Here is a 25,115-nt window from a genome sequence, read left to right as displayed (position 1 = left end):
TGGGATTAGCTTTGGGCTTGGCATCTCGGGGAAAAAGGCCTCTGAATATATCTCTTTGAGTACGGTCGCGAAATGGGCGGAGCCCGGGGACTGGTCGCAGAATTGTAGGTCTCGACCACTTTTCTCGGTTGAATCTGCACGGCTGTGACGTACAAGGCATTCTCGGCACCTCGGTAGGCAGGCACCTCCGGGACCGTTGCTGACCGTTCGGACCTTCTCTCGGGGTTCGGTCGCCGCCTGCTCTTTTCCCGGGACTCGTTTCGTCCTTAACTGTCTGTGGTTGGGCTATCGCGACTCCCATATCGACGATAGGCTGCTTTCTTTGTTCTGTGACATTTCGAAAATAAGGCGCGGAGTTAATATCGTCGGGACGTCGACAGCTTTCCGAGGCCTGGGGTCGGGTCGCGTGTGTGAGAATTGAAAGTATTTAAAGGATCGGGGGCCGCCGAGCGGCGTTCTCTGGTTCACGGTATTTTGACGGTTGAGGCCCTCGAATTGACGAATCGGACGATAGGATTCATTTGGTAGCCACGTGGTCGATGTTATCGTTTTCGGCCACAATCTCGTTGTTAACGTGGCCGGATTCTCGCATTGTTTGCCATTTTGTCCGTTTTTGTTTGTGACGTACAATGGAACTAAAACCACCCAGACGAGTTGCAATGAGATCAAAAAGACCTTATTATCCTCGGCCCGCGGTGGGCGCAAAGTTGTTACCCGAAAATGGGTTATAAGTTAAATTTGTAAATGAGGCAAAGGATATGTGGTACTTTAATCTATACTTTGAGGAATAAAAGGAAGTCGAATCTGTTTGGTTTATTAATGGCTTAAGCAAATAGTGAGCGATATATATGTTAAATGCTGAGCTAAGACGTTTAGATCTATGTATTTGAGTCGAGTTTTTATATATATATATGCGTTAGATGCAATCTTTTGAATAAAGAGATTTAATGAACTGTTCCAGTTGTAACCGGACCAAAATCTGAAGAACACTAGGCAAGAGAAATTTTATAATATATTTGAAGTACAAAGCTCTTGGATCAGAAAAGCCAACCCCCAAAAGTGAGGGAATGACCCCTATTTATAGTTTTGCTCTATGGGCCTCTTATACATCATGGGCTCCTTTTAGGATAAAGAAAACCTAAAATGGATAGGGTTAAGTTGTACGGTCTGACACCCGTACGACTGTCAAAAACAGGTGGCAGATTCCCGCACGTGGTGGATGAATAACTGATTATCCGGACCAACGGCCACGATCAGAATGGTCACGAAGAAACCGGGATAACGGCCACGACTGGTTCCGATATATTCAAACCGGATAAACGGCCGCGACTAACTCGGCCATGTAAGGACCGGATCCCGGACCCCGGACCAAACACGCTGAGGAGCTATCTCCGGATACAACGAATCTGTGCGAAGCTTCTTCGGATCAAACACCATCGTTCGTTTTCTTCCTTTTACTTCCCCTGGTTTATACCGGACAAACTTTATCCGATTTTTACCGTATACAATGCCCATCCACTTGCTTTAAGTGGCTGCACTGAACTTGGAAACCAAATTAAATTTCAGGGCATTAGGGCTGCTCCCTTATTTGTTGTAGCCATTGCATGTATGTTAACAGATATTTGATTGGATTAGCATAGAGTTTTCCTTTAAAAAAAAAATATATATATTACATAGGGGGTAGAGGGAGGGGGAGGGGATTACAATGTTGGGATTCGAACCCTCACCGACAAGGTGAAAGTTCAGGTAGCCAACCAACTGAGCTACTAGAGTTCTAAAGATGCAACTGAATATAGTTTCTAAAACTGATCAGTTCTAGCAATCTTCTCACAATTTAAGAACCATTTGCCTTTCTATATACAAACTAACAATATCATAATGGATCTTCTTCATGTAAATATTATGAGTTTTCACTTGTGTAATGAGGAATAAATATAGATTAGTCCAACTTCCAACGACTTTTAGCTTGAGGTGCACTTGGCCCGCTCTACCCGTTCTTTGGTGGCAAGTTATCTCCTGCCCAGCCTTGTTTGGAATGTCAGTATAAAGATGTTAAACATCTATTTTTAAAGTTTAGCAAAACAAGAAGATTCTGGGCTAAACTAGTAGTTTTGCTACCCTCCCACCCCCCACAACAGTTGCATCCGGTCTTTAGAGACTTAAGAACAAACTGACCCCTCCAACAAAAATACAGCTGGGAGAATTTTATGTTTAGAGGCTTAAGTTTTGTCATTTTGATAACTGTTTTGCAGATTTATCCAACCTCAGTGAGATCAACTGGTTGTGGAGTTGCAAGTGCTGTGGGGAGAATAGCAGGGATGGTCTCTCCTATAGTTGCAGTGCAATTGGTTAGAGGTTGCCACCAGATGGCTGCAATTCTTTTATTTGAAGGTGTTTTACTTTTATCAGCAATTAGTGTTCTGCTCTTTCCAGTTGAGACCAAAGGGCGTGAACTTGTTGATCATGTCTCTTCGTAGAAAGAAAGTTGTATACCAATTAGTAGCTATGTCATACTATGTGCTCTCCACGTTGAAGATAAGTGGATTAATCTATAGAAGATGCAGCTCTCTAAGTCATGTTGTTGCTTGTTACTGCATAAATTTTAGAATTAAGTGTAAAGGTAATTTCAACATTAACGAGCCAAATTTCGTTAATAATGTATTATGATTGTCAATATATATATAAGCTAAATCCGTTATTTATTATCGGCTTAATACCTAGATAGCCTCTTAAACTTGACACGTTTTGTAACTTAGCCACTCTAACTTAGGTTGTGACCAGATAGACACTTCAATTTGGCAGAATTGTGTCTCTTAGCACACTAGTCTTACATGGCATATCACGAGTTGTTTTGTTCACTATAGGCGCGTGAGTTTTTATTTTAAACTGCTGAGTCAGCTCTTCTGGCAGTAAAAATATTTCACAGTCCAAATTTACCCTCATCTTCATTGTTGCTAAAAGAAAAGCTCTTTTTTCCATCTCGAAACAGCACAACTGTAGTGTAAAATCTAATATCAAGTTGTGTTTTATTAGGAGTAATTTGTTTCTATGTTTTATCCCATGAACTTCATACTCGTTTGATAACAAAACGAAGCACATAAAGGCCAAAGTATTATTCGGAAGCTTTGACGGCATAAGGACTCAAAAGGATTTTGTATATTTTCGTTTTCACTTTTCAATCAAAGCAATACCATTAATCTTGACAATTTGCATTGCTCTCCTGGTTAATAAAAATGCAGGTACATATAACTGCAAAAATTAGCCAAAAGCTCTTTACTTTGAGGTCTTCGTTTATGAGTTAAAGAAAAACAGATAAAAAAGCTTACACTTGTCCCAGCATTAAGTATTTGATAGAGAGACTAAAACAGAGACAGTGGGACTTGGATGGTGGTTAAGGCAGAAGGAAGAGAGACGACAGAGATAGATGAAGGGAACCCTTGGAGAAAAAGAGTAAACTCATTGATTGCTATAGCTTACATGTGAATTTGCAGAAGCAAATAATTAATGGAGAATGAAGGCAAAGTATGGTTGGTTCTTTACTGCTTTCTTATGACACGTGTCTCTGTCTTATTCGTTTTGTGACACATCATCAGCAAGTAATGCACACGCACTTCGTTTCACTAACTCAATTGTTTAAAAGACACAATATTGCCAAGTTGAAGTGTTTATATGGTCATAATCTAAGTTAGAGTGTCTTAACTTATAAAAAGTGTCAAGTTTAAGAGGTTATCTAGGTATTTAGCCAATATTATCTAAACGTCTTCTCAAGCTCCACAAGGTGACTCATCTTCCTCCTCTATGCTACTCCTTCTATTTCAATTTATGTAAACTCATGTGACCGCACGGAGTTTAAAAAAAAGCGAAGACTTTTAAACTTGTGGTCCTAAATGAGTCACATATATTTTGTGTGATTATAAATCATTATATAAAGGTAAAATATTTTCAAATATAGAAAAAAATCAATCTTTTTGACACGGAGAATAAGGAAACAGTATTTTGTTTCATTTTTGTTTATTTATTGATATATTTTTGGGTGCTGGATAGGAAGGACTAGTGTTCAAAGCCAATTCATTTCCTTTCTCTTGCCCGTGAGTAGTACTATTACTAAGGAAAACAAATCGCCGTCCAAGAAAAGCTTACCATGTGCTATTTATCGTAAACTTTGAACCACATTTACACTATTCACTCTCTTTCTCACTGAACTGAAAAATTAAGCAAATGAGATGCCCTTGCTTGCTCTTGGTAAGATAAATTTATGATTGTATATGGATGACGTCATCTGAGATATCAGATTATCACATGGAACAATAGGCTTTCAAGAGAGAGGTTAGCAGATTAGATTTTAAGAAAGTATGAAATTGGTTATGGGAAACGTGGATGCTGGTTCAACTGCATTAACTAATCAATTTGAACCCCCCACCCACACACCCCCGGCAAAAAAAAATGGTGCAACCTCTTGAGTGTTTTGCTCCAGTTTTACGAAGGGCTCTTCATGATTGAGCACTAAAAAGGAGCCAACCTGGACTGCATCAGCCAGCCTTTGCTACCATCTAAAGAGAGTAAAGTTCACATTGCTACTGTAATGAATGATATCATTTGTTGGATGTACACAGTTTTAAGGCATGCACTGAGCTCAATCACAATAATTAGCAACTAACATGAAAAACAGGACTTGATGGTAAAGAGCAAAATCTCAGATGACCTACCCGTCTTGCCTATGCTCTCTCTAGTCCACTGTTGCATAAGGCAGCTCTATTGGCTCAACAGGTTTTCCCAGCATCTAAGAGGAAATCATGCTTGAGAAAACTAACTCGTATTTTCAAGGCACATCTCCACGGAAGTCTCAGTTGATCTTAGGCTTGGCTCTTCTAGGCTTTAGCACAAACCAAAGAACAAAGATAACAACTAGGAAAGCAGGTATTGTTGTTATGTCAAACTCGACCTTAACTTCCCTTTGACGGGTGCAATGTATTGGATGGAGACTGGCTAGAGTTGTATCAACGTAATTTACAAACCTGCATAAAAGAGGAGACTTTTAGCAAGCAAATTGAGAAAACACATCTGTTAAAATGAAAAGTGAGAGACACTTTTGGATGCCAAATGGAAGTTGCTTAATACTTCCATATGTAGTGAAACGCAGTACCATACTATCTCAAATTGATTGCACATGTAAAAGTGCAACACCAACGATAAGGGTGTCTATTAATGATAGTCACAATATCAGTCACACAACAAATGACAGATGCTAACCCTTTTGACGCATCCTCTAAGGTATAGAGAAGTCTCAAGGCATCCACATAGCGCAGTTCCCCGGTGACAGTTGAAATCTGTAAGGGACCCATAACATGAAATAAACTGGTCAGAAAATGGTTTCATAAACAGGCTAAATTTAAGACAACAAAGCAAACCCAGATCAAACCATTTGTGGAAATATCCTTCTAACTTATGCAGCAAATGCAGATCAATGAGATTGAAATAAGAAACAAGTAATTCTATAGAGCTTGAAATGATAGTGCACCAATTGTTATTTATCTGGAAAAAAACTAGTGCAAAAGGTGTTTGGAAAAAATAACCGCATATATTAAGGATTCGTGAAAACTGTAAAGCACTTACTCTTCTCCACAAGCTAACAACATAATTGTATTTGTTCACCAACTCACGCTCATGGGTTTTAAAGAGCTTAAAAGTCTGTTCTGCTGTACCACATTAAGTATGCACAAAGAGAAACTGATAAATCGGCAGTTACCAAGAACTTCTTATATGTAAAAACGTTAGTAACTAACTAATGCAGAAAGTTTGACACTAGTGGTCTGCTCTCCTAACCAACGAAAACATCACTCATTATTTTTTGCACAATTGACTTGCAAAGAAAATTGTATTATGAAAAAAAAGTGATAAAACCTATTAAGACCAAAGGTCCTATTGACCAGCTTGAAATTTAAACAGACAATGTCTGTCTCCATCTTCAAGTATTGAGATAGGTTCCCATGTCATGAGATGGCCGGTGACCAAGGAAGTATTCGCAATGGCAGTCAACATTCAAACAGATAAGATAAATCTCTTATGCATGCTGAAGACAATTTGCAAAATCCAATGAAACCACTCACAAAAGCGACAAATCGTGTCAAAATAATCTTTTACTTATACTCATGAAAATAGAACATTCATAAAGGATACACGTCCTCTCCATAACAAGGAGATGAATAGCCGAATTGACCAATTGAATGGACTCTTCAAGAGCTGTCAACACATAGCTTCGAGCAACAGTGTCTGAATGGAATTTGGAGAAATGCCAGCCTTGGGAAGTGATGGATAAAGGGTTGCATCCAACTGACCAAATCCAGTCCTGTTAAAAGTGCAATGAGAAGAACAGAGTTTACTTCGAGAAACCAGACTCAAATTACCAGCTTTTATCTCAACGTAAAACATTAGACCGGACACAATTTACCATTTTTGTCTCAAGGACAAACACTAGGTAAAGCAAATGTAACACATCAAAGAGCGTGAAATATTCATCTTATTATCTATATTGCATTCTCATGAATGCATTCTTGAAAAGGGGACCCAGAAATAAAAAAGATAAAACGAAACAGAAACCTAAAATTTAATGAAAATCACATCTAAACTTCAAAAGAATTATAAGTAGAAGAAAGCATTCATTAAAATCTACGGATCTCTCACAAGAAAGAAACAAATACTTATATAATTAGTATCATAAAGGTGTGACAAAGTTCTTAGATCTTAAAATTTGAGTTCCAACTTCGAAGATGGAGGCAAGAGAGAGAGAGAGGAACTATTTAAATAATACTGTGTTCTTGTTTTTGGAGAGCTTGTCCTGTTTCACTACCAAAAGAAATAATTTGTTGCGCGAGAAGAAAAAAGGTGCAGAGATCAAAGATTGTGAGACACTCAAGAGTTAGCAAGCCCTCAAAAGATGTTAACTTGTGACAGGTTACAAGTCTATAGTCAGAGTGAGATTATTGCGAGATTCACATCCAGGTCTTCCAATACCTCAATTGCAGTTTCATGGGCTTGACTATAAACAAGATGAAGGGGAAGCATTCCTGCTACATGTTCTGACACAGCAGCCAAAGCAGCTTTGATAGGCTTCCTGTGTAACAGATGATAAAGCAAATGCCAGATCAGCATTGTCCATTTCCAATTTTCCATAATATCAAGCTAAGAAAATCACCAAATCCCACTCAATAGTCAGTTATATTGTGATGAGATTACAGGTAAGCTAAAGAAAGAACAAGGTAAACCTGAAATCACATGGAGGGAACATGTCTCAAAATTCAAACGATGATCTATAAATCAATCTGGAATTAACTAAGAACAAAATATAAGGAAAGCAAAAGGCCCATACATGTGATACCAACTTGTTGGGAATTAAGACTTAATTGTTGTTACACCTACATCAGGTCTGGTTTAAGTCTAACTAGAGACTTGTATGTTAGTGTAAAGATACGTGTGAGATTTACGAAATATAGTCTTAGAGAAACTCCAATTTGCCTAAAAAGAAATTTATTTACTAATACTGGAATGAAATTGACCTGAATGAATAGAGAGGATACATATAGCCGAAACAACTAGTTAGGTCAATTGATTTATTGAGATCTAAGATGAGCTAATTTATAGTATGATGTGTGTCGTGAGTAATGTTTCAGTCTTGACATGTGATAAGAGAGAAAATGCATAATGCATTGCACAAGATTTACTCAAGGAAAAAGATTTATCATACAATTACTCACGGAGAGGAACTCCTGAAACTTTCAAATTTGCAACATTCTCAATCATTCCCCCCCCCCCACCCCACCCCCAACCCCGCCTCTCCCGCGTTCCCTTTTTGTTACACAGCGGGAATCTTATTTTGAAGTCCTTAATATTATACCTTCCAGATTAAAAATGTACCCACATTGAGCGGAGATCTCATTTGAAATAGCAGCTTTTATTCCTTTGGGAAGTTCAGTCATAGTTTTGGTGACTCGAGTTCACACCCCCTAAGAGTGTTGATATGAGAGTTCATCCCTAGTTGGTACACGAGATCCTTTATGAAGTAGGATGGGTCCTAGAATTAACAATAAAACCATAAAATGCTTAATTTTATCAAGCAAGAGTGTTTTATCACAAATCGATGCAATTCTACCTTATCATGTAATGCCTAAGGGGTCAAGGAGTTCTTTAGAGTTATTCTTTTTCTTTTCGTCTCTTTTCATCAGAATTATCACCTTTATCTTAGCTTTAAACCAACCCCAATTTGCATGCTTAAAACTTTGTTAGACCATCGCCACTCTGATCTTTCCTCCAACAAATTTCCTTATCATTTCCAGCCTGAATTAAGTGCTTACTTTCAACCGAGGAACTAAAATCCACCCAACTCGCAAAACATAAGCTTAAACCATCTAAAAGTACAAGTTTTTACAAACTGCCTTGAGGTAAACGTATGAGAAAGAAAATTTATATAATAAGTTGCAATATATCAAAATTCATCTGAAATGCATAACATAATAACCTCAAATCCCACAGGAGAGACCGCCCATTACACTGCAAATGACTCTCCCAGGATGATTCTTCTGACTGCACCACAATGACCATATCGGAAAGCGCTTTGGCTTGATAATGCTTGTCAACTAACAAGGGATCACTGTGAATAAACCAAAAGATAGGCACTTCAAGAGTAGACCTGCTATGTGCATGTGAACCTGCAGTATGAAGGAAATCAAAGCATTATAATTTGTAAAAGACAGGGAACTAACCAGCTTAGAACATTTGAAAAAAGAGGATGGAGGGAGAAGGGAGAAGGGAGGGAGGGGGGGTGGGGGAGAGGCAGACATGGATGAATGAGCAATCAAGGCTCTCGAACCATCACTTAAAACAAATAACAAGATTATATAATTGGCTCTCACCTTCAGGAACTCCATATTTTGATGTAACACACAAGAATACTTACTCGAAGCGGCTATTCCATTTACATAATCATATTTCGTAAATAAGTAACTTGTCAATCATATCTGATATTGATTTCGCTTCAAATGGCTACAAGAATGTACAAAGAATAACCACATAGTTTTACAAATCAACACTTAAAAGTACTAGCTGAAACAGAACAAATGACAAGTCAGACAATTATTAACCATATAAGATTTACTTATTATCCTCCAGCCTACACTGCTTTGGATTGCTTGTTATTACCTCTAGCACTATCTGATTGTTTCTTTTACTATGCCGTCCTACTATATTTCTGCTATTTCGGCTTATTATCACTGTTTATTATTACTAATGCTTTTTATATCTCTCTTTGAGCCGGGGGTCTATCGGAAACAGCCTCCCTGCCCGTCAAAAGGTAGGGGTAAGGTCTGCGTACACTCTACCCTCCCCAGACCCCACATGCTGAGATTATACTGGGTATGTTGTTGTAGTTGTTGTTGTTGTTGTTGTTATTATCCTCCAGCCCACCCCGATTATAAATCTAGCAGTGTGTTTATCTACCTCAACAAACGATAACTGTAAACCTGTGATAACGAAAAGCTCACCTTTCAAAGATCCATGATCATTCAATCTCTGCAACTGATGCTGGAGAATGGAAGAATCCAGATAGGAACGGACAGTCTTCCTATAAGTTCCATTCACAAGCAACAGGGGAACAGCTGCCGCTCTCCGAGCCACTGAAAAAGCCATGGCCAAAGCAGGATCCTCTGACAGCGGCAACCTGTGAAACAGAACAGATCGAAAATAAATATATGCACATATCCAGAGAGAATGATTTCTAGTGTGATAGCATATATTTAGAACCAAATCACATAAGTAAAAAGGAGAGTCAGCGAAATCCATGGAAAGCAAATAACATATACACTTATGTGGACAAACATTTCATAAATATCTGTATTCAACACTCTTACTTTTACAAACGAACAGATAACTAACCTATATTTAGCTTGACTGAAATATAGAAAACAATATTTATCTAAAAAGGATCAGCGGATAAGAGAATGAGCCAAATACATACATGTGCGGACTGAACATCACTTCCTGAGAAGATAGCGCCAATGATGAAAGACCATTCATGATAGACTTGAGGTCAACAGGTAACTGCTTAATATTTCTAAATTTCTGCACAAACGCATAGAGAAACATAAGTACTAAGCAATGCCCTTGTTATAAATCAAATTAACATCATACCTCCTGTGTGATAAAGAACAGCTGAAAAGATATTTTCTCATAGTAGTGGAATGCCCCATCGGCAAGTGATGGAGAAATTATGTGTCTCATTGACCCCCATAAGGTTGCCCCCAAATGTGCAAGGAAAGTGTCGCGAGCAACTGTATAATTTTTGTAATCCTGCATGCCACGGTTTTTAATCACTGATGATCATATATTCATTCCCATGTTTTATCATCATTTCAAGTGAAAGAAACAATGCTACTACTGTAAGCACTGGAAAAGATTTCAGAGAAAAGAACAATATCAGATTAGTAATAATAGTTTAGCCTTCTGATAGAAGTTACTAAAAATACGACTTTGCAGAAGTAGCATACCTCATAAGATTCACTAAACAGGTTCCAGTTCTCCATCCTTTTCAGTGCATCGACAGCCTTTATCCTATGGGTTTCTTCAGACCCTTCATCCTCGAAAGACTTCAGCTCATTTTTCAAGTCTTGCATTCTCTCGTCAAGCTCTGGTGTGATGATTTACACTCATGAATTTCCTCAAAATTAAGGTAAATTTATGAAAAAGGTTTGAAACATATCACTAAGGACAGGGAAAACCTAGACAAAGCCAACACCAGATACCTAATATTCAGATAGTTACCAAGCTTTAATAGAAAGCAAACTGAATGGCATAGCAACAATTTTCATAGAAATCATGCAGGATTCTACAACGAATGACAAGAGGTTACCTTCACAAAGAGCAAGCTTAACCTTCCTTCCCTTGCAATGACTGAAAGCAAATAGTTCATATATATCCATTTCAGCTAAAAGAATATCAATGGCCTGATGATCTTTCTGGACCTACATAACGAAATAGCCAATATCAGACTTTAGCACCCATACATTCAGTGACAAAACATAATCACCCCCAAAGTCAGAAGGAAAAGAGAACGAAAAAAGAAAAGGCGGATAATACAAAGGGGAATTCATAAAATTTCTAGTTTCAAAAGTAGAAAGGAGTAGAAGATAAAACATTTGGTCTTTAAAACAAGAAGAAAAAATTTAAATGACAAGTGAGAATCAGTAACCAGTTTTCATTCGTAGTTTAGCAGAAGCAGAGTAATCAGATTTTGAATTTCCAAGAACTTATGCTCCAAGAATTCACAGCACATTCTACTTGACTGAGCAAGCGTAATATTTTTTTATCCTCGAATAAACCTCTAGACTGTTCAACCTATAATATTATTCCTAAGTTGAAATTTCATCGCCTACGACAACTACTTTCTAGGTAGAGAAAGTAAAACGAAGACCCCGTACAGTAACTGATTGTGCTGTTTCTCTTTCTCCTTTTGTTTAGTTGAATCTAGCTTTTCGTACGTATCTTGATCTTGCACATCCTTGTTCCATCTATAAAATATTTCTACTGGTTACTGATTAAAAAACGTCCCCCTTTTTCAATCTACCTCATCACTGTTCATGTCAAAAACTAATCAACTTTCTTTCCCAGAAGGCAACTTAAAAAGAAGACAGGGCGATGTCCTTTGTTAGTTCAACCATTCTCCCCGGGGCTTTTCTGCCCAAAAAAGACTTCTAGTCTCCACAGTAACTCTTATAACTTATAATATTGGAAAGCAGAACTCCCTGACATGATAATGGAAAATAAACTATTTTGTATATCATACATCACCAAACACTGCAAACTTCTCTTGAATAGCCTCTTGCAATAGATCTTCAGCTTCTTCTTCTGAAATTTCTGAAAGCAAACAAAGAAGCACAAAATAAGAATCATAACGACTGTGTTTTGAGATCGAGTAAACCTGAAAAGATTTTAACCAGAAATTGAAAAGGGGAAGACTCCTATCATCAAATAAAATGGAGTAAGACCTTTTCCAGGGAACTGAATGGATTGCTTCAAAGAAGCCTGCTGAACAGTTATAACGTTGAAACTGACGTTCTTTGTTTTTGATAGATCAAATACTAACTTTTTTAACTCAGTGAGAAAGTGGAGAAGTATACAACATAAGGTTACATGTCAGATTTCACCCATCTATCAAATCAGGCCAGTTATCAATATGAAAAGGAATTATCTCTTCACAATTACACCAAAAGTATTAAATACAATTAAAACTATTTTCTAATACTTTTCATATCATGCTGTATTCTATGACGCAATCTGCTAAATCATTCTATCTTGTCCAGAAAAAACATACTGGTGCAGCCTCCCTAGGGATATAAGTTTCAAAAGTTTTATAGCCACACAAATGCTATAGCACATTTGAGACCACAAGTTCCAAAAGTTTTTATTTCTTTTTAAACTCTCCAAATCGGTTCAAACTATGTCAAATAAATCAGAGTGTAAGGAATACATAATCTATCATTCTTTCCCTATATCCTTGATCCACCTCTTTCCTGAGATTAATATTAGACACTACGACAACAACAGCAACAACAACAACAACAACAACAACATACCCAGTGTAGTCCCCCAAGTGAGGTCTGGGAAGGGTAGGATGTACGCAGACCTTACCCCTACCTTTGTGGGGTAGAGAGGTTGTCTCTAATAGACCCTCGGCTCACTAATATTAGACGCTGTGACATTATAATAAACGCACCAAATATCATTGCAGTTTGGAGTAATTTTGGCTTCATAAGGAAATTAGTAGTATCTATTGTTTTAAAAGTTACAAAAAAAATAATCAGATGAAGTAAGTTATTCATCCCCTCCTCCCCCAAGATCACCTTGCAATAAGCGTACAGTTGCATCTCTGTCCAAAAAGAACTAAATAATAGTAGCAAATGAATGTTAATGTAATTTTAAGAAAAAAAAAATCATCTATGCTTCACTGCAAATTTTGATTTTTTGAAGTGTTTTTCATTGTCAATTGTCAATCTCTAAATTTCATAAATTCTTGATAGGTTATTAGATTTCCACAAATTCACAACTTGGTTGTGTAAAACATCCTCCTTAATTTTCATTCATCCTCATCAAGAAATTTAGAGAATCATTTGAATTGCATGTATCTCATCACTAAAGCCAAGCACTCAAATCTACAATAAGCCTAATCAATGCCCCGTCGCAATTTTGTGCTAGCTAAGAATTCCAGATGAGTTAGAGCCTGTTTGTATTGGCTTATTTCAGGTGTTTGCAAGCCAAAACAGCTTTTGAGCAATTTTGTAGTGTTTGTGTGAAATAAAAAAGTGCTTTTAAGCCAAAATAACAAAAATAAGTCAAAAGCTATAAGCTAGAATTGCTAACTTATGGCTTATAGCTTATAAGTCAAAACCAAAGCCCATCCAAACAGGCTCTTACAATATAAAACTTATTAATTAATTTCTTTTTTCTTTCAGCATAGTCAAACATTTCAGGTTTTACTTTTTGAAGACTATGAAATGATCCTCATTTGATTCTTATATGGGTGTTGACGTGTTGTGTCAGTCTAGTGCTTTTACTAAGATAATAAAACCTTAGTGTTTATCTTCCACGAGACAGGTGCACACAAGACGAGAAAAAGGTGAACTCCTTACCAAATGTATTTCACGGGCACCTAGCTTCTAATAGTGAGGCCAACCCAACTTGCACAGGGTTCCAAAGTTTTATGATTAGCCTAAAAACTAGAGAAAGGAAGGTAAAGTTTTTCAAACTTACTTTATTTGCTAGGTTTAGCAGAGTATGAGGAAAGAAAATAAGAGAAAAATCTTCCTCTCAGACCAAACTATTTATTTCATTGAGAAAAAGTCGAACAATTTCTTCCCTTTAACGTTTTCCAGCCAACACAAACAAGGAAAAAATTAATTATTCCCTCAGTTCAGCCATTCACATGCCGGATGCCCCTTCCAATGCAGCATATGGTAATCATTGCACTCTCTTTAACAATAAGCCACAAACAGCTTTTACCTTCGAACCCTCTAGCAGAGGTTGAGTAACTGCCACATCCATCAACTTATGTTCTCGTAAATCCTTATTGACTATTCTGATTATTAGGTCTCTGTCTACTCATTGAAAAATCAAGTACAATAACAACTACTACTACCACACTTTAATCGCAAACTACTTAGCGCCCTATATGAACTTTACATATCCATTCTGCCCTATTTGGGCTGGAAATATTGCCTTGATAAACTAAGAAAAAGAACAAAGAGCAGAATAACAAAAACACGTACATCAACCAAGACCATTATGTACACAACAGGGAGAAAAAACAATCTCGTCTAAAACACCCCTGGTCAACTTCAAAAATACAATCAAAAGTGTATAGAGCTATCTACGAAGGCTCAGCAATGAAAACATGTGTCTACAGCTCTAGTACCTGCAACTGCACCGATGGTTTTCTCCACGTTTGGTAAACTTAGTTCTGTGCGCACACCTTCTCCACCCACAGCAGGTCCCCATGAAAAAGGGCCCGCACTCAAATCAATAAAAGCCCACCTGATATGAAATGAGACAAAAATCAGAAATATGAAGGACACTGAGTGCAGGGAAGCAAGTAAGATCTTAACCTGTGATTTCCAATCCATGTATCAGTGATACATTCAGCATGAAAACCGCTAAATTCCCCAGCTTTTAACTCTCTTTCAAAACGAAGCTTCAATTCTCCATTTTTCCCATTCAGAAACTTGAAAGGAACAATCATAAGAACTAGAGTTAAATGGAGGGTTCAGATACTCCAAGATACAATGTTCAAATAAATAGTTAGTGCAGTATTAGTGGTACTTCTCTACTATAATGATCAATTAGCGGGACATATCCAGGGGAAAGAGGGAGATTATAAAGTGGTGTAACTTAATACCTGCATAACCTTGTTCTGAACAACTTCAGCCATGTCCTTCCATTGAGATACCTTCTCAACATTGTTTAATACATCTTGGCATCTATTATACCATTCTACCTGGTGTTGTTGAAGAAAGTGAGTAGTTCAAAAAAAACACACATCACTACAATGAAAGTACGAGAACCACAGTTTTTCTATGCATCTCTAGGGCAATTATGTGGCCCATTTAACTGAATTAGAAATGCTTTTGATCACCGGAAAGAAGCACATTGAAAGCTTAAGCTATCAAGATAAAAGAAGGTTATAAAATTAAAACATGGATGATATGGAGAACTCAGAGAAACAAGTATGTGGACTAAAATCTTTCGACAAACCTAATGTATTAGAACTCAAAGTATCAAGAATGAGCATTTCATACAGTGATGCTCTTTCGAGTTTCAACATACTCACTTCAACCTTATCAAAAAAGAAAAGGAAAAAAATGACACTCAGATTCACTAATTCATGAAATACAGAAAAAAGGGAGCTTTCATGCATAGCTGCAAGTTTGTTGCTAGCACATTGAACTTTTAACAACAAGAAAACTTATGTTGCTTGACAACAAAAACAAGCAGCACACAATGCATGATGATACTGATTGCACCAGACACAATTTATCGAGAACAAGATATGACACCAGCAGTTTATTCCCAGGCACTGATATAGTTCAATGAACAACAACGAATACAAATTTTCCTTGATCAGATAGTTGGTATTGTTCATTCTACCTGAACAAAACATCTTTACATACAGTAAAAGCAGTATCTGCTTCATTTATAACTCTAGAGCATTGACATATATCCTAGAATAAAATATTCAATGCAAGCCCCTCTAATAAATTACACAACAAATTGCATTAGCAAGACATTTCTTATTTAGATTCCTTGCTCATTTATTTCTACCAAGAATTTAACTTTGTCCTTAACTAGAAACTGAAGAGCATCATATTTTTTGTTGTGACACGTAATATAGGCACACACACAACCAGTAAATCCACATTGGGTCTCTATAAATACCATCTCCAATGACATGCTTGAAATTTAAGGTCCCCAATGATATTAAGGGAGTCAAGAGGAAAGATAACTTACTGTATCTGTCTCGTCTGTGACAGTCCAGGAAAACTTTGCCATCGGATGCTTGGCATACAACGGTCTTGTCATCTTTTCAAGAGCTGTCACAGTTTTAGTGCAAATAAGCATCACTCATTAGTTCCTGCTTACCAAAGGACATAAATACCAATCATGCTACAGTTAAAAGAATCTGAACACATGTTTACCTACCAAGAATACTTTCTGATGCTCTTCCTGAATGAAGAATTTTCGATTGTACCTCCTTATTCTGTATTAAGCATCAAATCAGTGAAAACATTTCAAGAATAGATCTTGGCAAATCAAGAATCACTGAATGAAGTATAAGATCAAATAGCATGAAGCTGATGATCCATGTCCAGCAAATATAAAGAGGTATTGAAATTACAATTTACCTCCCTAAGAAAGTTAATTTCGCTCTCGGATAACCCTTGCCTACATGATTTAAGGAACATCCGATACAGATGAATCAGAACACAGAAATAAAGAGACATGCAAATAAGGAAAGCTATTATGTGATCAGAAATAATCTGGATGCAGCAAATGCACAGAATATTTCTGCAAGAATACATTCTACACGTTGGAGTGCTGTGTTTTCTTATTTTTTTTTTAATCAGCTTGAGGAAAACATTTTCTTTCTTCTTTACTCTGCATTGTACTCATTTGTATGTCTAGTACCCATAAAAAGGACCTAAGCAGAAAATGTGAAAGCCAGTTGATGCAAAAGCACAAAGTAAAACATATATGCTGCTAATAATATGATCATGACCAAGTAAAATTCCAGTTAACAGAGAACTAGTACGAGGACTAAGCTATAGCTTCACGAATCTTAATCCATCTCCAGGTGTTTCAAAGCTTTTTAGATACTTCTTAACAAGCAAGTAGACGAGATAGTAGAGAACCGGGTTTCTAACTACTGTAAGATTGATTGAAACAACAATGGCTTAAGACACATAGAAGCCAGTTTTAGATTTCCAAAACCCTTGTATGCACATATGATAGAGAACTACCATGGGCCTGCAATGTATTAGATTGGAGCTTTGCATAAAGCCAGATTTTACGCATTCTACTTGCTCTAATACTTTAGTTTCAAATCTGACTAAACCTTCATGCATGTGTGCATGAAGGTTACTGTAGTAATCAATGCTTGATCATTTTTCCATTGTTGCTACAACTTCAAAATATTAATAGACTTGTCCTCCTTTAGTAAGTTCCAACACATTCTTCTGATAGTTAAATATGGACTTTTAGTTATCTTCGTATAATTCAATAACTGAAACCTTATTTACTATTTTGCATCCATATTTTCTGTTGGAAAGATTATACAGATCTAGATTGCACAAATCTCTTCAGATTTCCCGGATCCTCTGTTGTCTCTCTGCTGTAGTGAGCAAAGAGGAGGCAATTTGCACCTTTATTTCTGATTCTCATTGCATTAGTGCAAAACATATGTAAAAACTAGTAAAAAAAAAAAATCAACTTTCACAGGAAAAACCTGTATCCATATTTGACTCTTTTTCCATTGCGCCTGGGATTCAAAACGAAGACGTTATAGGCATCTCCCAGTTTTAAATACTCCACGAGGCTGGTAAAGAGAACATCCATCATATCCACGTCAACTTGCCATAGAACAGTTCCATCATCCCTGAAGACACACATTTATATAGAGCAACTAAAGAAACACTGCTAAGAAATGATAATTGAGTCACAGAAAGTTACGCAGAGAATCATTAATTCTCTAATATGACAGAGAACTTCAAATACCTGTTATCAGACATATCATCCTTGCGGCCAAAGACATCAATGGCACGCTCAAAGATGGATGTGACCTTTTCTCCCATTTGAATGGCATGAACAGAAAAACTGCACAAAGAATTGAATACCTTATCAGATCAGTCTACAATGCATTAATTATTTTATACTCACGCAAATTATATGGTTGTTTGGGGGAAGGGAAACAAAAAGTACTTGTAGTTTATGTGACTGATAAGAGGCAGATGGTGACGTTGTTCTCTGTCAATGCTAGTTTTGTAAAATGGTGTCAAAACTTCTCCTACTTGAGGAATCCTTGTATGTTCAAGGATGTGATCAATCTTTGTAAACCAGCGCTCTAGTTCCTCTGATTGTAGCTTAAATTCTGAGCAGAATAATAAAAAATATATAGTCAATAGTTACCATATAGAAATATAACAAAGAGAACAGTCATCTTCAATTGTGAGGGAACAATTATGTACCTTATTTTTTGGAAGGTAAAGTTAAGGAATAATTACATACCTTGATTCCCCTTTCCTTCAAATCCAACAAAAATGAAATTCACAGGTACTGGGAGGTACATGGAATCAACTTCCAGAAGCTTCAAATAATTTGCTATATTACCTGTGGTACAAGAGAACAATATTTTATTCTACTCCACTTATGAAAAGATATACTCCCTCCATTCCATCTTAGAACATATTAATAGTATTCAAGAGAGATGTTGCTCGGACTCTTCAAAAATGTTAATAGGTGCATGTCAGATTCTCCAAAAATAGTGTATTTTTGGACAATCCAACTAAGTTGCGCAGACTCTTCATTCCATCTTAGAACATATTAATAGTATTCAAGAGCTATGTTGCTCGGACTCTTCAAAAATGTTAATAGGTGCATGTCGGATTCTCCAAAAATAGTGTATTTTTGGACAATCCAACACGGGTGCGGCATCCAAAGTGAAGAGTCTGCGCAACTTAGTTCAAGAGCACGTCAACCATATAGTTGTTTAAGGCTTTTAGGAATATACACTAATATGATGGCTCATACGAGTTCTATTTGACTTATAAATGGGTAGCGTAAAAGAATTCAAATGGGCTTAGAAGCGCCTTGAGCCACTCCACCTATTGTCTTTGGCCACGTTTCATTAGATGTGTTGGACAAAATCATCATCGTCTATGCATTGTTTATCCAATGTTTGGTAGCAATTTTTCAATTCCAGTATGATTAATACATGTATAGCTAATACGATACACTCCTGTATTATTTTATACCAAGACAAATGTAGTAGAAGCAATACCATGATTAATTATACATGGATAAAACATTGAAAATGGCAAAACTACCCCCTGAAGGTCTCCTCAAACCCTTCTCCAAGCCCTTAAACAGTTTTAAATCAAACACAAGTTTAAATTATACACTGCATATTCAATTTTTAATACCATGAACCAAATGCCCGATAAAAAGTAATCCCTACATTATTAAGATATGTATTACACCTACATAACTTGTTTCTAAACCAAACCCCTAAGGAATCGTTTGGTAGCTCGTTAAGAGACCACTTATTCATGTATTAATTTCTGGCTTTCTGCATGATGCATACTTATACCGCATTTGGTAGCTAGTTAGGAAGTAAGTTATTCATGCATAAAATTAGTACAATGTTTGGTTTGCAATTTAGAAACCCGCATAACTAATACACGCATCAGTTATGAGGGAATCTATGTATCATTTTATGCGGGGTCGAAGATGGAATTACGAATACATGAATAAAAAGTTGAAATGACAATATTACCCTCATCACTTCCCACTTAAATACTTTCCTTTTCTAAACAAATATTTTCATATAATATTTTACTATAATATTTTAATATTTTGTAAAAGAATATATAATATTTTTATTTTAATTGTAAAAAAATATTTTAATTTTAAAAGTATATAATATTTATTAACTTTTAATATAACAAACCAACATTCAAAGAAATAATTTATGCATAACTAAACCATGCAAAAGTAAAACCTGCACAACTAATACTTGCATCACTAATACCGCATAACTAAACCCTACATAACTAAACCCTACATAACTAAACCCTGCATAACTAATACCTGCATTACTAATACCCGCATAATTAATACCTACATTACTAATACCTGCATAATCCTAACCAGCTACCAAACGACCCCTAAAGGTTCAAGTTGAATGCACATATTCTTCCACATAATATTAGGGCAAGGGAAGGCCATGAGTTCGAGATTCACCTCCTGCTGAGGAGAGTATTTCCACTAGCTTGGGCCCCCAGGAAAACAAGCTCGCACATTAAGGTGTGTTGTAGACAAATAAATAGAAAGTGTCATGTATGTAACTTATTTAACTTTTCGATGAGGTAATCAAACAATTCCACAATATCAGAGTTAACATTTGATAAGCTCATTCACACTCTAGAAAATACTCTACCCCAAAAAGGTAGGGGTAAGGTTTGCGTACTCCCCAGACCTCACTTGTGGGACTACACTTGGTATGTTGTTGTTGTACTCACACTATAGAAAATTAGATTACACGTGCAAGATGTTGAGTTATCTCTTGCATGGCTAGTTATGTAAGGGTTCCCAAAGGGATTTAATGGTATTAGACTTACTTCACCATTGCCTTATGATTTTTGGTTGGATGATTAAATTCTTTCACCTTGTTTTTGCAAAATAATTCATTCACCTTGTTGAATTATATAACTGTACAGGGGTTATGTAAGTGCTTCCGATGGGTTTTTAAACGTCTTAAAGGATCCATTGCTTTAAACGCCTTTAAGGTTTTAGGTTGGATGATCAAATCCTTTCACGTGATATCAGAGCAACCCTTGGTAAGTCATCCGCACAGCTGTGAGTCTACATTAAAATTCACGTGTGAACTCTAAAATTAAGTTACACATATCCCAGGGTGTTGAGTTATATAGTTGTCCCAATAGGTTGTCTTGGACTACGAGCACATTGCTTTACACTTTTGGGTTGAAGACCTAGATTCTTCTGCAGATTCAATCGTCATGAAGGTATCACTGAGAAGTATTTGAAGTAACGCCCTCAAGAGGTGAGCTATTTGCAAATGATACAAGCTCTTCACGTCAATATTTTCTTAAGAAGCCTCCACACTAAGAACTTACTATTAAATGTATTTTCCAATATCCAAAGACGGACAAACGAGATAAGAATTTATCTAGGAGATATTAAGAATTGTCTATAATTCTATCTTGGTACAAAAAATACTCCACTACACTCTGTACCTTTAGTGTTACCATGGTATTATGTGATAGAAGAATACTTACCAAAGTAAAAGGTAAGTTCTATAAAACGGCTATAAGACTAACAATGTATAAAACGGTTATAAGACTAACAATGTTATATGGGAGAGAATGTTGGGCTGCTAAAGTCTAACGTATCCACAAGATGAATGTCGCACAAATGCGGATGCTAAGCCAGTTTTGTCGTCATACAAGATTATATAGGATTAAAAATGACCACATCTGGCAGAAGGTGCAAGTTGCACACAATGATAAGACAAAAGAAGGTCGTTTAAAATGGTTTAACCATGTAACACATGGATCTGCAAATGCATCAGTCCGTAAGTGTGAAACCATGGTAAGTAAAGGTGTTAAACGGAATGCGTTGATCTAGCACATTTTACCAATAAAAAAAAAAGGTGTTAAATGGAAACAAGGGAGATCAAAAAATGTACGGAAGGAAGTTATCTTGAAAGACCAAAAATTTCTAAGAATCCATGCAGGCCCAACAAAAAACAGGATATAATGAAAGAAAATGATCTATATAGGCGATATCAAATAATTGAAAATGTGTTTTAATCATGTTAGTACGGTTATTACTTTAGGTCCTGTGTTTTCTGGAAGTTTTTTTAGTCCGGTCAGATATTTATATGTTAATGAAGAGAACGTTTAGCACTTCTATTTTTTATTTTTATTTTGTATCATATTGATATGAGATAAGCTTAAATTGAGCGACATGACCCGTGAGAAATCATATAACCGACCCAAACTTTCTTGGGGTCGACGCATTGTTGTTGTTGTGCTTTACACTCTTCAGATGTCAACCTCCTGAGCCCTCCCGTTCCACCTTACATTTGAGCTTCAGGCTATAATGGAGAAGCAGTTCTTTTAAAAACTTCTATCGCATTTTCATTCAAAGTTGCATAATAAACATGTCAAACGAGGAATACATGAGATGAAGGAAAAGCACAAAGATCCTATTAAGAAATATATATCCAAGCAGAATGCAAATTTTTATTTGACTTTCTAGAAAAGGATAGTTCATGGGTACCCGGTGAAATAGTCAAGGTACGCGTAAGCTGGTCCGGACACCACAGTCATTACAAAAAAAGGATAGTTCATGGGCAAATCCCCAGGATGGAAGTCCCTGATTCCATCCTTTATACAAGTTTTATAATGTGCTGTACAAAGTGGTTACATCTTCTAGGACACTAAAAGCTTCAATAGATAAATAAAAAGTAAATGCACGAAACAGCACAAAAAGGTTGTTTCAATGTCTCAGGTACTAAAGCTAAAAGAGATTAATCCTGTGATATAGAAAATTGAAAAGGGAGTATTAAACTGATAAGAATAGATACTACACTTGATCTTAGCCAAAAGGCCGATAAAAGGAGTATTAATACACATCGAAGGAAATATAAAAGAAAGTGAAAATTTTGGAGAAACACAAGTACCTGCCTGGGTGTAATTGAGAACACTCGTTTTTCCCGGATTAGATGTTTCCAGATCATCAAAATCTGCACCAATACATCATAACCATAATGAAAGTTGAGCAAGTAAAGTCATCTTTACAACCAAGTACACAAAAAAAGCATGTATTTGTAGAACTCACCACCACCATGTATAACAGACTCACTCCAGAATTTGCTCTTCTCTTTAAGGTTAAACAACGAAAACACCGATGACTTCCCTGTTTTACGATTTCCATCCGTAGCACCAAGTGAACTATCACTCAGGAACTGCCAAAATATCATTGGAATAATCAGTAACCTTCCTATAGTTTCTCACTTTGCATTGCAAGTGGGAGTAAAAGGCTTTGAGAAAATCATTGGTGCAATGTTTACCTCAACTATAAATCATCACAGAAGTCTGAAAATACTTACCGGAGTAATGATACACAAAAAAGCAAAATAAAGGAAATAATTTAATCAAAAGCTATTGATTCTACCATTCCCAAACAAGTGCCAACTTTTTAAGCTTGTCAATATTCTCCTCCCACAACCATCCATACCACGAGTAAGTTGTTACATAAATATACTGTGACAGTGTGACTAGGCTATATGGCGAGAAAAAACAAATAAACAAAAAGAAACAAAGAAGAAAAATCATTATCCAATAAAAACGCTCACAACTTAGACAAACTAAGGTCCAGGGAAATGCAACACTAGTGTCTCAAATTAACGCACAATGCAATGCTCCTGAAACCAATAAGCTCATAATCCCACATATGATTTCCGTAGAATCAAACCCCTCATCTCGAAAAGGAAGACTATAATAGTCTGAATGTGAAATCATCATATTCACTTGTAACCTAAAGACTCGAGGATGAAGTGCGTCATTAGAATATCAATATACTATTCACCCTTTCAAAGCACCTAAGGGTGTGGGCATGGCCTACTGTTCAATGAAATGGGAGGAGAACCATGAGGTCTTAGGTTCAAATCAGTTGAAGGAAAAAATCATTAGGTTGATTTCTTCCCATCTACCAAGCCTTGGCAAGCAGACTTAACCGGTCTGTGTTGGTGGGAGGTGGCACGTACGGGAGGTGCACACAAGCTGACCCGAGCACCACCATTAACTATATAGACACTCACACACACACACACACACACATATATATATATATATATGTATGGTGTGCGTACACCGCATCCTCCCCTGACCCCACTTGTGGGACCTCACTGGGAATGTTGTTGATATATTCACCCTTTAAAATGAACTTTCGCGATCATAAACTCTTTTGCAACAAGTGGAGGAGCTTGTAGAACCATTGATCATGTAAAACAAGAGCATACAAACATTCCATTCAGTGACACTAAACATTATTGAGAGTGTAAACAACTTAAGAACGAGAACCCATAATCAAAAAAAAACATATCATACAAACATTCAAGCCGCTGATAAGGTTATCAAAGTTGTAGAATGATTAGAATCACGAATGCACATTTGGGAGATAAAAAAAAAAATCAGTATCATGAACAAGATAGAATGAGATTTGACATAAACCCATTAAAAAGAAACAATCAAATTAATGTGTGTCTTAGAGCATGAAAAGAAAAAGTGAAATTTTGACAAAATTAAAGATTAGAAGAATACCAAGATGAAGAGAAACAAGAAAAAAAAGGAGCGAGGCAACATGACTGGAGCCTCTCAGATCTTCAGTGGAAATGAATGAATTAGGAGTGTGTGAGAATCAGATTCATCAACTGCGAGTGGAAACTGACGAAGACCCTAATCGACCGTTTTGACTCTCAACTTATTATGAACCTAATAACCTGACCAACCCGTTAACAACATCATGGATACAACCCGTATTCAGCATATTTTGTTCGGCAGAAGCTGTTAAAACACCCTTAGACTTGGCATCAAGAGCAATTTTACTCCCCAAAGTATGACTAGTCTTAAAAATCGGTGTTTTAAGAGGCGAGGCATTTTACATAAGTCTCGAGACACGGGACGTAAGTTTCGTAGATTTACGGGACGTATGTTTCATGTATCTTTAATTTTATAATTATTTTACTAAAAAATAAGTAAAAGTAAAGTTTACATTAAAATTCTGCAAATGAATTCAAATAAAGCACCAATAACATAAAAAAAATTATTATAAATATAATTTGAGAAAGGTAACAATTCAAAAAATGATAAGAGAAGGTAACAATACAAAAAATGATAATAGCCTAGATAATCTTTAAATTGAAATCTTCATTTACTTCATAAACATTCTCCAGATCTATTCGTCTTTCCCGACCTCAACTAATATTTGCACTGACTTTTATTTATATCTTCAGTGAAGGAGAAGGGCAAAAAGTGTAAGAGCAATGACAAAAATGGATAAAGTTGCTTCAAGAAAATAGTGTTATGAAATCTCTATCATATCAATTCAGGCATAATCATCTAAAAAAATATATTTATGGCACTGTTATTTCCTATGAGAGTTGCTTTCTTTATTTATATATTTTAGGAAAAATCACTACAACATGAAAACATGATAACATAAAGTATAAATATCATTATACCAATAATAAAAATTTTAATTTATAGCAAAAATACTTT

At 36.4% G+C, this 25,115-nt stretch overlaps 2 protein-coding genes and 1 pseudogene across 3 annotated transcripts in view; 1 reads left to right on the top strand and 2 right to left on the bottom strand.

The window, feature by feature from the left end:
• The window catches only part of LOC132036961 (organic cation/carnitine transporter 7-like), a 5,947-nt gene extending 3,245 nt beyond the window's left edge, over nt 1-2,702 (top strand). Inside the window, exon 5 of the mRNA XM_059427380.1 lies at nt 2,253-2,702. Coding sequence (XP_059283363.1) covers nt 2,253-2,477 — 225 coding nt within the window. The 3' untranslated portion in view covers nt 2,478-2,702. The remainder of the gene's footprint in view (nt 1-2,252) is intronic.
• Nucleotides 2,703-4,551: 1,849 nt separating this feature from the next.
• On the bottom strand, nt 4,552-24,370 carry LOC132036959 (uncharacterized). Of its 2 annotated transcripts, XM_059427376.1 has the most exons (25): nt 24,159-24,370; nt 22,675-22,801; nt 22,517-22,579; nt 18,319-18,420; nt 18,013-18,181; nt 17,809-17,907; nt 17,540-17,689; nt 16,440-16,479; nt 16,237-16,294; nt 16,045-16,127; nt 14,936-15,034; nt 14,646-14,761; nt 14,456-14,574; nt 11,831-11,901; nt 10,898-11,009; nt 10,536-10,675; nt 10,180-10,338; nt 10,007-10,110; nt 9,534-9,709; nt 8,513-8,702; nt 7,012-7,111; nt 6,178-6,346; nt 5,614-5,696; nt 5,251-5,327; nt 4,552-5,015 (listed from the first exon to the last, which is right to left on the bottom strand). In XM_059427376.1, the coding sequence occupies exons 1-25, from the start codon at nt 24,198-24,200 to the stop codon at nt 4,844-4,846; spliced, it is 2,820 nt and encodes a 939-aa protein (XP_059283359.1). In that variant the 5' UTR covers nt 24,201-24,370; the 3' UTR covers nt 4,552-4,843. The 2 variants fall into 2 exon arrangements, with proteins under 2 accessions (XP_059283359.1, XP_059283361.1); XM_059427378.1 differs by lacking the exon at nt 24,159-24,370 and having other exon boundaries at nt 22,521-22,579; nt 22,675-22,729.
• Nucleotides 22,323-22,457, bottom strand: LOC132038715 (U2 spliceosomal RNA; annotated as a pseudogene).
• Nucleotides 24,371-25,115: the final 745 nt, after the last annotated feature.

The sequence above is a fragment of the Lycium ferocissimum genome, chromosome 11, assembly GCF_029784015.1.
Source record: "Lycium ferocissimum isolate CSIRO_LF1 chromosome 11, AGI_CSIRO_Lferr_CH_V1, whole genome shotgun sequence".
In the NCBI taxonomy this organism is placed as follows: domain Eukaryota; kingdom Viridiplantae; phylum Streptophyta; class Magnoliopsida; order Solanales; family Solanaceae; genus Lycium; species Lycium ferocissimum.
This window is presented reverse-complemented; position numbering and strand designations above follow the sequence as displayed.